Source organism: Elephas maximus, chromosome 4, assembly GCF_024166365.1.
Source record: "Elephas maximus indicus isolate mEleMax1 chromosome 4, mEleMax1 primary haplotype, whole genome shotgun sequence".
In the NCBI taxonomy this organism is placed as follows: domain Eukaryota; kingdom Metazoa; phylum Chordata; class Mammalia; order Proboscidea; family Elephantidae; genus Elephas; species Elephas maximus.
The window spans coordinates 133,550,242-133,563,455 of NC_064822.1; the positions used below are offsets into that span (position 1 = coordinate 133,550,242).

Sequence of the window (13,214 nt, forward strand, 5' to 3'; positions counted from 1 at the left end):
CGACCCTAACCATTTAGAGTTAGGTCAGACCTCACAAGTTATAGGTACTATTACACACAAGTTATAGATAATATTGCTATTCTCATTTTCTAGATGTGTGACTTGAGGCCTATAGAAGTGAAGTAACCTACCTGAAGTCATGTATCTAGTTAGTAAGGGATGGAGCCAGATTTCAGCCTCAATTTTTCTATCCTATTTAAAGGCCTGCATTCTGAATCACTTTATTATCCACTAACAATTGGGTTCTGGGAAAATTTTGAAGTTAAAAAGGTGATTTTATATTCAAAAGCCTGGAATGGCAAATAGATCTTAACTTCTGTGCTAACCCCATTGCCGTCAAGTCATCCCAACTCATAGTGACCCTATAAGGCAGAATGGAACTGCCCCATAGGGTTTCCAAGGAAACAGACTGCCACATCTCTCTCTCTCAGAGGTGCTGATGGGTTTGAACTGCCAACCATTTGGTTAGAGCCGACCACTTTAACCACTGCACCACCAGGGCTCCTTGCCACTTGGTAATGCCATCTGTGTTGGGGAAGTTGGAAAGGCCATGTCCAGACCCAGTGGGAAAGGCTGCTGTCTTAGTTACCTCGTGCTGCTGTAGCAGAAATACCACAAGTGGGTCATTTTAAAGAACAGAAATTCATTTTCTCATAGTTAAGAGGCTAGAAGCCTGAATGGGAAGATTCTTGTCTCTTTCAGTTTCTGTAGTTCTAGTGTTCCTTGGTTCCTTGGCAACCTTCACTTGGGGTCTGCTTTCCCCCATTTGTGCTTGCTTGTCTCAGTGTCTTTGCTGCTGTTTATATATTCAGAAGTAATGACTATAGGGCACACCTTACACCGATATGGCCTCATTAACTTAACAAAGAATCCGTGTCCCCAAATGGGACTCCATCCACATGTATAGGGGTTAGGATCCAACACATATTTTGGGGGCACATAATTCAATCCATAAGAGCTCTATGCTCAGTTTATACTGGCCGAGATAGGGTAGGGGGTAATGGTATGAATGCTATGTATTTGTAACCCGTTGCTGTCGAGTCTTTTCTGACTCCTAGTGACCCCATGTGACAGAGTAGAACTGCCTCATAGGGTTTCCAAGGCTGTAATCTTTATAGAAGGAGCCCTGGTGACCCAGTAGTTAAAGCACTCAGCTGCTAACTGGAAGGTTGGCAGTTCTAAGCCACTAGCTGCTCCATGGGAGAAAGATGTGGCAGTCTGCTGCTATAAAGATTGACAGCCTTAGAAATCCTATGGGGCAGATCTACTTTGTTCTGTAGGGTCGCTATAAGTCGGAATCGACTCGATGGCAGGAAGTTTGGGTGTGGGAATCTTTATAGAAGCAAACTGCTAAATCTTTCTCCCGCAGAGCCTTAGAATTCAGGTAGGCCAGTCTTTTTAGTTTATGAAAGAGGAAGCTGGGGCCCAGCCTGGGGAAATTTTGCTCATTTGATATCACACATCTAGCTTCTGGGAAAGCAAAATTTAGAACCTGGGTCTCCCAGCTCCCAGTCTTGTCCCCTTTCCCTCAGCACGGTGGTTTAATCCAAAACGGTCCTTTTAGACAGTGTTTAGGTGAGAGAAGGTGACTCTACCATTCTTGCACTTTAAAAATGGTTTGAGAGTAAGAGATTCTCTCTGTGTTATAAAGCCTCTCGCTCCAGGAAGTTGGGTTAATTCTTGCAGACTTTGGGATATCAGACTGTTAACATTTGAGGAAGGATTCACTGCAGAGTTCCCTGGTGGCATCTGCTGGCTCAGTGTTTACAGAGAATTCACTCTGGGCACAGAAGACAGGGTCACAATAGCTGCTCCTCAAAATCTCACTGGCTTAGAGAGAAATAGGGATAAGCGTTGAGAAGCAAACTCAGTAAGGCTTCACTCCGTTGGGCAGCAGCCTTTGCAACCAAGGGAGAACACGGATGCTGTTTTACACCTCCTTGGGCCACAGTCTAACATTCAGAGACAGGGCCTTGTGGTCTGCAGGGTGTTCCTGGCAGTCATCACACTGGAGGGCTCACCATCAGGTAAATGTGGTGACTTATAGGTGTGATTGCCACCTCCTTCCTTGGCCTCATTTACTAGCTGTTCCTACAACTCCCAGGGTGGCATATGACCTTCTTGTCATTCTCCAGGCTAATCATTGGGTACTATTATTGTCCTAGATTGTGTAGCAGCCAAAGAGTGGGAGCGGTCCCTATACTACAAGAATGAAAAGGTCCCCAGCAGGTAACCAGCAGACACAGCAGGCTCCCAGAGGACACACTGCATTTTTGAGAGCTTAAAACATTCAACTCCCAGTTTTTCCTCTGAATATTACATTAGGCAAATGTAATATGTATCACCTAATTGTCTTTGCCTCAAATTATATGCTGAGAATCCATGGATTTTTCTTCAAGTCTGAGGCAGAGCACCCTGCCCTCTAGTTTACAGGGTTTAGTCTATCAGAGCCAAAAAATATCAAAACAATCGTCAGAACTTTTCTTGATCCACTCTAATCCCCTTTACCAATCGAAACAGACTAAATGAGCTCATCTGAGTATCTGGTGGAATCGTCACATGGCAAATTTTCTGAATTCAGTCTTTGCTATTGCACACACACATTCTGGAGGCACCCTATATACACAGAGTGACTACTAATATTGCTTACATCCTATCGAAGTGCTGCAGACCCAAGCAGGTGAGTTTCACCCTCTTCTTGCTCTTGTCCTTGACCCCCATGAAAGGTCGGGTTGGCTCAGCAGGATGCCTCAGGGGAGCCAGGCTGAAATGTCCTTTTAGCCTGTTCTGCTACCACTCTGCCCTCACTGCCTATTGCCAGGATGAGAGGGTAGAAAGATCGAGGACACTGTGTCAGTTGCTGTCCTTCCTTCCATATGTTCTGCGCATGAATGGACACTTGGAGCAACACATGAGAGATAAAGTGCAAACCAGAGTGTCTTGCTGCAGAGAAAGCAACTTCTAATTCTGAAAACCACGGCAAGCCAACAAGAAACCATTCTCTGCAGAGGAGCAGCAGCTCTCATAAAAAGGACATTTTGTTTCTTGAACCTGTGAAGTTGTTTTTAAAATGTGAACAGAATTATTAGTCATGTGGAACCCAAATCTGCTTGTTGTTCACTGCACCTCACTGAATCTAGCACAGATGCGTTTGCAGGTGTACTGACCTTCTGCTCATAATGAAGCTGTTCTCTGGGCCAAAAAAAAAAAAAAAGTGAGTTCACTCTGCGAGGCCCTCTGCATCCCCCAACTCATATATGCAGCGACCTGGACAACGCAACGTTGCAGGAAACCAAATCACACACAGGATAGGGACCACGTGCCCTTTCTCTCCGGTGCTGGTCCTTTGGCTCTCAATTGTGTTTTCAAACTTAGGGAACTACAGTCTTCTTCCTGGAGGGCTACAAATCATCCCATGCATTTTGAAATTGTTGGGAAACGCACCAAGAATATTGAACAGGAAAGATTTTTTTTTTTTTTCTTTTCACAATTTCTCCAGAAAACCTAGCAGTTAGAGATTGAGAAGGTAGAACAGTACTTTGGGTGGCTTTCAGTGGCTGGAACACAGTGTCTTCAGAATCGCCCAGCCCAAACCACTCATTTACAGTCGAAGAAATGGAGGCACAGAGAGGTTAAATCATTTGCCAAGGTTACTGGTGGAAAAATCAAATCCCTATCCATCTGTTATCGATTTTTTTACCCTCTGTTCTATTCTGGGAAACCCTGGTGGGGCAGTGGTTAACAGCTTAGCTGCTAACCAAAAAGTCGGTGGTTTGAATCCACCAGGCCCGCCTGGAAACTCTATGGTGCAGTTGTACTCTGTCCTACAGCTTCGCTATGAGTTAGAATTAACTCGATGGCAACGGGTTTTGTCTGTTCTATTCTAAGGAGCACTGGTGGCACAGTGGTTAAAGCACTCGGCCGCCAATCAAAAGGTTAGCAGTTCAAACGTACCGGCCATCCGGTAGGAGAAAGGCGTGGTAATCTGCTTCCATGATGATTACAGCCTTGGAAACCTAATGGGATAATTCTACTCAGCCCTATAGGGTGGCTATGAGTCAGAATTGACTGGATGGCAGTGGGTTTTGGGTTCGGTTCTACCTCTGTTCTGACACCAGCTGCACATGCCATACTTCTTCCTCTGGCCCTAACCACCTGGAGCTAGAACAGAGCTCACAAGTTAAAGGGCACAGTCCTCCAGATGCCAAGTCTGCCCAAGACCTCAGACACCAGCCACAAGCTTGGGAATCCCCATGACACTCTCACTTCTAACCTTCTAACAAACTGGATTTTTTCCTACTACTTCTTCAGGATGCCCTGTAAGCTCAAAGAAAAAAAAAAAAAAATTGCTCCGGGGTCCCCCAAATCCCCCTCACTTCTGACTTGATGGCTACAAATTTGGGGCTTTCATTTGTTTCCTCAGGATACCTGCCATAATCTCAGGGGCCCCCAGGGACCCCTAACTTCTGACCTGCTGGCTCTCACTACTCCCTTGGACTTGGTAATTCACTAGAATGACACACAGAACTCACAGAAAGTGCTGTACTTATGATTACAGTCTTATTATGGTAAAAATGATACAAATGAAACCAGGCATAAGGCAAAGTCTGGGAGGGTTCCCAACGCGGAGCTTCCACATCCCAAAAAGGCACACACTACCCTCCTGTGTACATTAGTGTCTTTCACCCGTGGAGCTTCTGTATCCAGAGCCCTTACTGGGGCCTCATTATGTAGTTCAAACTCTAGCCCTCCTCCCCTGAGGTTGGTTGATACTATGAGGTTGACATCATGCAGTGGGTCTTTCTGACATAATTAACCCCCACCCAACTTGAGTCATAAACCCTCAAGTGTGGTCTGGAATCTTCACCAAAGACGCTTCAATCATTAAGGAAAGTCCAAGGTTTTAAGGGGTTATCTCCAGGAACCAAGGACAAAGGCCAAATTTTTTGAGTAAAGTTAATCCCACAGTTACCCAGTTAGATAGCTAGAGCCCAAGTTTTCTAACACTCAGTTCAAGGCGGTTTCAGTTACCCCTTTTCTCTTTCTTTCTGCCTCTCTTTCCCAACTAATTTACCATGAAATTAAGGAAAGCACAGAACCTAGGGAAGTATTTCTCAAAATATACTTTACAATCCCTTAGATCAGCGTCACCTTAAACAAAACCAAAACCAAACCTACTGCCGTCGAGTCGATTCCGACTCATAGCGACCCTGTAGGACAGAGTGGAACTGCCCCATAGAGTTTCCAAGGAGCGCCTGGCGGATTTGAACTGCCGACCTCTTGGCTAGCAGCCGTAGCACTTAACCACTACGCCACCAGGGTTTCCTTAAAAAAAATAAAATAAAATTTACCTTTAAAATGCAAATCTTTAAATCTAACCCAAAACCAACCAACCAACTAACCGACTGAGCGACTGACCGACCAAACCTGTTGCTGTGGAGTCGATTTTGACTTATATAGGACAGAGGAGAACTGCCCCATAGGGTTTCCAAGGAGCAGCTGTTGGTTTCGAACTGCTGACCTCTTGGTTAGCAGCCAAGCTGATAACCACTGCACCACCAGGGCTCCAAGTCTCACCCAGACTTACTAAGTAAAATTGTGCCCTGAGTATCTGCATTTTTCACAAGCTTCTCAGTAATTCTTGTGCATATTAAGTTTAAGAGCTATCCATCTGGGATCACTAAATAGGCAGGTGACAGAAATGGCCACAAACTTGTCATCATTGAGTTTATCTGGAGAATGCAGACACACAGTGTGCTTTGCTGTTCTTAGTGCCAGCCATGTGGTGAGCAAAATAGAGCTAATGACGGTTCAAAGAGTAATTACACTTGCTTTCCCATTTTCCTAATGCCTGCTCTGGGCATAACTATAGCTATTAATATTAGCTCTTTTATTCCCCACCTAGCAATATTTATCTGCTATATATTGCTCTGCTGTACTCGATGGAAGGTAAATGAATGCTTGCAAGTATCCTCAAATATACAGACCCACTACAGATTCTGTTGGTACACAGTACTTGGCCTCAAAACGTCTTGCAATGACTCCACCAATAGTTCAGGCAGAGCCCCAATTACCTCTCCACGCAGGTAATTATTACTTCTGCCACTTAAGTGAAATTTCAGTACATTGCTTATAGCAATACATTTATGAGTGTATTTATGCTCTCCCTGCTTCTACTTAGAGCAGAGATTTAAAATTCTGCTTTGCTTGGGGTATAGCTCTGAACGCTCCTTCAGAATAATTTTGGCTGATAATAAAAAAAATACCATATTCTTATTTTTTTTTCCCCTCAGCACCTGATAGATTAAGGAAACAATCAGACAAACAAACAAATGCCCGATTTATCCTGCATATGGGAGAGCTTCTTATTTCATGGTAGACTAACAACCGAGCAGTCGTGCAGGAATTCTGAGCTATCGAATGTGTTGTAGAACTGTGATGTCACGGCTCTTTGGAAGTCTCATTATGGAGTTTAACAGGTTTCGTGGTATGTCTTGCAGCATGCTCTCTCTGACAAGGCATGCGTGAAAGCCTTTGACCCAAAGACAACCTGCTTACAGGAATGCCTTATCACCACCTTCCAGGAAGTCTACTTTGTTTCAGAAAGTTTTGAAGAAGCCAAAGAAAAGATGAGGTAAACTTGTTTTTCTTCCATCTAAAGAAAAATCACTTTTTATTTTTCTAGCTCTGCTCCTTTCTTCTGTCTATGTATCTCTTGTTCCAGTAGGGGTTGATCGCATATCCTTCTATTTCTGTTTATTCTGCAGGGACTTTGCAAAGTCAATTACCCGTCCCTTCTCTGTATACTTCAATCCCTACACACAGAGTATTGAAATTCTGAAAGACACCAGAAGTATTGAAAACGTGGTGCAGGACCTCCGCAGTGATTTGAACACAGTGTGTGATGCCTTAAACAAAATGAACCAGTATCTGGGGATTTGATGCCTGGGAACAGTGTTGTTGTCAGCATGATCTGTTCGGGGTTTAGCAGCAATTCAGTCAATGTCATATAACAACAATAACTTTCTGTATCATGGCTAGGCTAGGAAGCATGCAATTCTGTGTACCCCTACCTGCTTGTAACTTACTGTGTTAATGTGCGAAACACCACAAGGAACCCAATAACAGATAACCACTCATTGTATGAAAGATTATAATATGTATAAATGTCTTAAATAGATTTGACATTCTTGCTTAGTGTCTTTAACCAAACTGTACCTGTTTAAAGTTTGTAACAACTAACTCTCTTACGATTCTAGCTTATGACCTTTTCTTGCCTGAATCTAAGCCTTTCCTCTGTGTTCATTAGATAAAAGGAAAATAGCAGTGAAGTTGTTTCTGTTTTCCATAGTATCACTGTTTTCACAGCATTATTTGAGATAAACCCAGAATCGTATGAAACAGCCTATTATCACAACAATAAAAGGTTCAGTACTCTGTTTCAAAAATCGTTGAGGTAACACAGCAGTGGGAATGATTTTTGGATTGAGTATTTATATATTGTGAGAAAAGAGAACTTTGCATTGACCTTGTAGAAACTGAATTGTGGCATGCTTCCCGAAGTATCTTGGAAGATAACCCTTTCAGAAAGGACATTAGAAATACTGAATAAACCAGTTGCTGTAAAGTCAATTCTGACTCCTGGCAACTCCATGTGTATCAGAGTAGAACTGTGTTCCACAGGGTTTTCGGTGGTCTTTCTTCCTACGCATTTTTGAGTAGACTTGAGCTTCCGCTTTTTCAATTAGCTGCTGCTCAGCCCTGAGCCATTAACTGTTTGCACCACCCAAGGACTCCTGGAAATAATAGTGGAGAAGAAATTTGGGGGCTATGGATTTTACCCTGGAATAAATGAAATTATCATGCTCAGGTGTTTGACCCATTTCTTTGATTAGAGGACAATAAAATCATAAAGCTACAGAGATTATCTTTGATTTCAAAGGTGTAGAAAATGAGTTTTAGAGAGGCTAAGTGACTTGCCCAAATTGCACAGTTGGCTGTGTATTAGCATTCACAGTCCGTTGCAACCTGATTTTGGATTGCTGAGAAGTTCAGCTTAGGGTACGCTTGTGTTTATGTGGGTAGTCAGGGAAGGGAAACTAATACCCATCAAAACAAATGTTTAGGACTTGGCTTGTGATCAAGAGTTGCCAATATTTCAGATGTATCCTCTCTCAACCCCAAACCCGGCTAGATCTCTGGAAGGTTGTCCACTTTTCGAAAGTTTTCCCCAAATTTGAGTAATTTTGGGTAAACTTTAGTGATATACCACATTTTTTGGTGGTCCTTGCCGTAAGTGTAATTAGTTGATTAAATGAGCAAATAATAATCTATAGATGAGTGAATGAATTTCATCATCTTCTGGTTTCTTCACCAAACACAACAGGTGTTTCTCTGATTCTGCTTTTGGTAGTAGAGAATACTGGGTGGGGGCGGAAGGGATGAGAAAAAATAGAGGAGAAAAAATTCAGGAAATAATTTTGGAGTTAGTTATTCTAACAGATTTACTTGAGCAGTGCTATGGATTGAATTGTGTCCCCCCCAAAATATGCGTCCTAAATGATAACCTCTAGCCTGTGTTTTTAATCCCGTTTGGGAATGGGTGGGTTTTGTTATGTTAATGAGGCAGGATTAGCATAGGGTGTGTTTTGAGTCAATCTCTTTTGAGGTGAAAAGAGATTAAACAAACAAGCAAGAGAGCTGAGATGGGGAAAGAGAGATGCTGAGCCACAAGAAGATTACCTAGGAGCAGAAGCTCAGAAGAGACAAGGAGACTTTCCTCCAGAGCACACAGACAGAGAAAGCCTTCTCCTAGAGCCAGCACCCTGGTTTCACACTTCTAGTCTTCTAAACTGTGAGAAAATAAATTTCTGTTTGTTAAAGCCATCCATTTGTGATATTTCTATTATAGCTGCACTAGATAACTAAGAGAAGCAATTTCCAAGGATGTTCTTTTAATAAGAAATTACATATAATTTGAAACTAGTTCATACGCTTGAATGGGGCCCATTATGAGTCAGAAATTTCTGGACTAAATATATTCAAGAAGAATATAGGAAAGAGTTAAAATATACATCAGGAAGAGGTCAAATGAAGATGAGAATTTAGGGTTTTGGTTATCTTAATTATTGAGGACATTTCATTTTCGAAGAATTCTCAGAACAAGTTGAATTTTTGAGAAGGGATTTGGTGGATAGAATGTGAGGGTCAAGCAATTTAAGTGTTTTTTTTTTCTAGGTTAAGGGGAGAGTGCCTTGAAAAATTATTGGTGGTGGGGGAATGATGAGCAAGCTGTGCCAAATTAAAAGAATCTAGAAGGAGAAAGAAGTGAATTCTTCAATAGTTTTATAGATCCGTAGATGCATAGTTTGTTATATCATATTCTACAACACCTAGTTGACTCTGAATAACTAATTAAACAAAATAATCTAGAAAGTTCCAGAACTAGTTGCTAAGTTTTCTCAGAGGAGAAAATTGGCTAAGAAACTCTTAATATCTGTCTTCCATGTTGTTTCTGTAATTCAGTGTCACTTTAGACACAATAAAAACCAAAAAGAAAAAAAAAAACCTCAAAACTTAGATCGCTAACATTGCTTTTACCGTCAGGCCCCATGAGAAGAGCTTAACTAAATTTATTTAAGGAGGAGTTATATTTAATTGCAAACCAATTCCCTCAACAAAGGTGACACTTGAGCTGTCTTATGATTGGCTTATGGTAGAAATAGCAGTTTTCCTACATGTGAAAAATCTATTCTGTTTAAAAAATAGAGGAGTTGCAAAGCAAATAGGCTTTCCCACAGAGATTATATAGGTGTCATACAAGGAGGAGGAATTACTTGATTCTTTTCAGATTTGTTCTCCATTTGGAATAGCAGTAACCATGGTTTTCACTGTGTGAAACAATGGAATCATGGTTTTCATTTGTTGTGAGCGCTTAACATGCAAATGCCATTACAACTAATGGTGGGAAAAATCCTATAAAATTTAATAGCCGTCATAGGAAAAGGTTTGGCAGAAAAAGTTCCTGAAGGAAATTGTGCAACAAAATAATTGTAGCCAGCTTCTTGTCATATCTGATACCTGCTTAGTGTAACCATTTGTCTCCATTATGCCTCATGACTTAAAACTAATTAAATAGATCCAAGGGCAATTATAAATTTAAAGACACTTGCTCACTGTCATCGCACTGTGAGACTCTACTTTGGCTTTGCTGCTGACTTCTGTAATCAGCTAATCAGAAACCCACACAAGGTTCCCAGGCAAGACCAGGTTTTTTATGCATCATACTTTACAAGAGACAGCCAGGATCGGATTAGTCCAGTTTTCGCCGTATTTTTGTCTGCTGTGAAATAGGGTCAGGCATCTAGTATATTCTTGCATGATCAGTTTATTTGGCATCATGAGGCAATAATCAACTGTTGATAAATTGCACCTTTTAAAAATGGGGAACTTTGATCCAAGGTGTTTTTTTCTTTCTTTTTTTTTTTTTTTTACAGTTGTGTTAAGGGTTGTGAGATTTGGGTTTCTGGCTTAGTTTCATTTTTTTACTGTGTAATTTAGAGACAATGCTTTATGGGGATAATATAACTGTGCTTGCTTTGCTTCATATAGTAAATGGGCCTGACCTAATGAATGTAAAGTATTGCAACATTTACCAACATGAAAAGTCTAAAATGAAAAACAGTCTGCTTTAACGTGGAAGCAAATAGAAATACAAAGTTTCATTTTCAAATGGAGTCATGGCTCACATCATCTCATTTTCTTCATTTGAGAAGGAAAACATTAACACAAGATGTAGCTGTCCTCCAATTCATTTGATCTAATTTTCAACTTGCTAAAGTATCAAGCACTGATGCTTACTCTCGCGAACCTTGTCTTACTTATAATGAAAAAGGAAGCAGCCCAGAGTTTTCCAGTGTGTCTGTTTTTATTTCCCAATTTCCATAGACATTCTTTTATTTTGGGAAATGATTCTTATGCAGATGGCTATATTCTGGAAGGAGTCAAGGGAGTTAATAGTGGGACACTTCTTCTAATATCAGGTGTACATATGTTCAAAATAAACCAGTTTTGGAACGTGAAATGGTGATTCTTTATGATGGGACACGTTGTTGTTATTCTTGGGTGCCATCGAGTCGATTTTTGACCCATCGCAGTCCCATGTGACAGAGTAGAACTTCCCCATAGTGTTTTCTAGGCTCAGAATCTACTCTATGGTAATGGGTTTGGTGTTTGGCAATCTTTATAGAAGCAGATCACCAGGTCTTTCTCCCATGGAGCCGCTGGGTGGGTTGGAACCACCAGCCTTTAGGTTAGCAGCTGATCACTTAACTGGTGCATCACCAGGGCTCCTTTCATGTAACCTGGGGAAGGATCTCAAAAACCTTCAGCCAGGCCACTCCTAGAATGTATCAGCCACTGAGGATGCAGTGGTGAACAAGACAGAGGAGACTCATGCCCCCTTGGAAACTATACCAGATGGTTTGAGTTGTGGCAAGTTACATGAAGCAAATAGTCATGGTGATGTGATAAAGAGCAATGAGGGGAAGAAAGGAGGGGGAAATGGGGAAAACTTTTCTGACCAAGAACTATGGGATAAGAAGAAGCAGGGCATGAAGAGGGTTCTGGATAGGGTTTTCCTGGCAGAGGGAGGAGCAAGACCAAAGACATAATTCAGGTTGGTGTATTCCAGGAAGAGCTAGACTGACAGTGGACTGGAGTGGAAGGAGAGGAAGCCAGCACGGGAGGCAAGGACGAGATAATGCAGGGCCACAAGGGGGTCAGTTGTGCTCTAAATGGAGTAGAAAGCCACTGAAGGGCCGTAAACAAGGCAATGACAAAATCTGATTTACATTTTGAAGAACTCACTCTGGATGCTGTGTGGAAATAGATTGTAGTAGAATTGGAGAATGTGGTGGGAACAAGAATAGAACCTGTGAAACCAGTTAGGAGGCCATTGCAATATTGGGGATCTGCAATGTCAATACCTCTCTGGATCACCCATGGGTGTTACAAAAAATAGTTGTGTAGTCATGCGCTGTATAACATCCCTGTCTTAGTCATCTAGTGCTGCTATAACAGAAATACCACAAGTGGATGGCTTTAACAAAAAGAAATTTATTTTCTCACAGTCTAGTAGGTTACAAGTCCAAATTCAGGGTGTCAGCTCCAGGAGAAGGCTTTCTCTCTCTGTTGGCTCCGGAGGAAGATTCCTTGTCCTCAATCTTCCCCTGGTCGAAGAGCTTCTCAGGCACAGAGTCCCCAGGTCCAAAGGACAGGCTTTGCTCCAGGCACTGCTTTCTTGGTGGTATGAGGTCCCCAACTCTCTGCTTGCTTCCCTTTCCTTTTATCTCTTGTAAGATAAAAGGTGGTGCAGGCCACACCTCAGGGAAACTCCCTTTACATTGGATCAGGGATGTGCCCTGAGCAAGAGTGCTGCATCCCACCTTAATCCTTTTTAACCACAGGCAGAGATTATGATTTATAACACATAGGAAAATCACAAAATGAAGGACAGCCACACATGGACTAACCAAGTTGACACATATTTTTTGGGGATACAATTCAATCCAATACAATCCATTTAGGCAATGTCTGACCCAATATACGTCCAAAGTCTAGTGCCCCTTTGAGGAATACCCACAGCCTCAGTCAGCAGCAAGCCTGCCTGGCCAAGCCCCACCTGTGGGAACAGGCACTGCTGCCACTGGGAGGAGTAGGGCCCCATCCTGCTCCTGAATGCCCCAGGTTGGCAGGCATTGGGGCCCAGTGGGGGTGAGGGTGCTGGGCCACCAAAACCGCTTCCCTGTTGCTCTGGACCAAAACTAGAGCCTCTCCACTGTGACCTTCATGGGGCTGCAGGGCCATGAGCCCTGCAGGACCTGACCGAGCACTCACTTGAGGTGTCTGTAGCAGGAACCGCCCCAGCTAAAACCGCAAAATGACCCAGGCCATGTGCCCTAGAGCTCCAGGCTGCACTGATCCAGGTGTTTGCACAATGTCCAAATCTCATAATGTCACATAACATCCTATTTCACAAAATGGTGCTGTAGATGTTAAGCAATACATGACTGTAACTCAGTAATTTAAAAAGCTAAGTGGGTAGGGAAGAGCCATCAGATGAAACACTGGAGGAAGCTGGAATAACTGGCACCTGGCTGATACACATTTGGCTGGAAAAGCAGTCATCCAATGTCATCCACTGTCTTTCACAA

The 13,214-nt window shown here is 42.4% G+C and overlaps 1 protein-coding gene across 3 annotated transcripts in view; it reads left to right on the plus strand.

Moving 5' to 3' along the window:
- Window positions 1-13,214, plus strand: part of TPH2 (tryptophan hydroxylase 2) — a 327,850-nt gene that overhangs the window by 123,582 nt on the left and 191,054 nt on the right. For 2 of the 3 annotated variants that reach the window (XR_007517278.1, XR_007517279.1), the window contains exon 11: window positions 6,501-6,634. Coding sequence is in view for 1 of the 3 variants with exons in the window: in XM_049883908.1 (XP_049739865.1) it covers window positions 6,501-6,634; window positions 6,768-6,942 (309 nt within the window). In the remaining 2 variants the exon portion in view is untranslated. Of the gene's footprint in view, window positions 1-6,500; window positions 6,635-6,767; window positions 7,096-13,214 lie in introns of those variants that run through there. The other variant, XM_049883908.1, reaches the window with a different exon arrangement.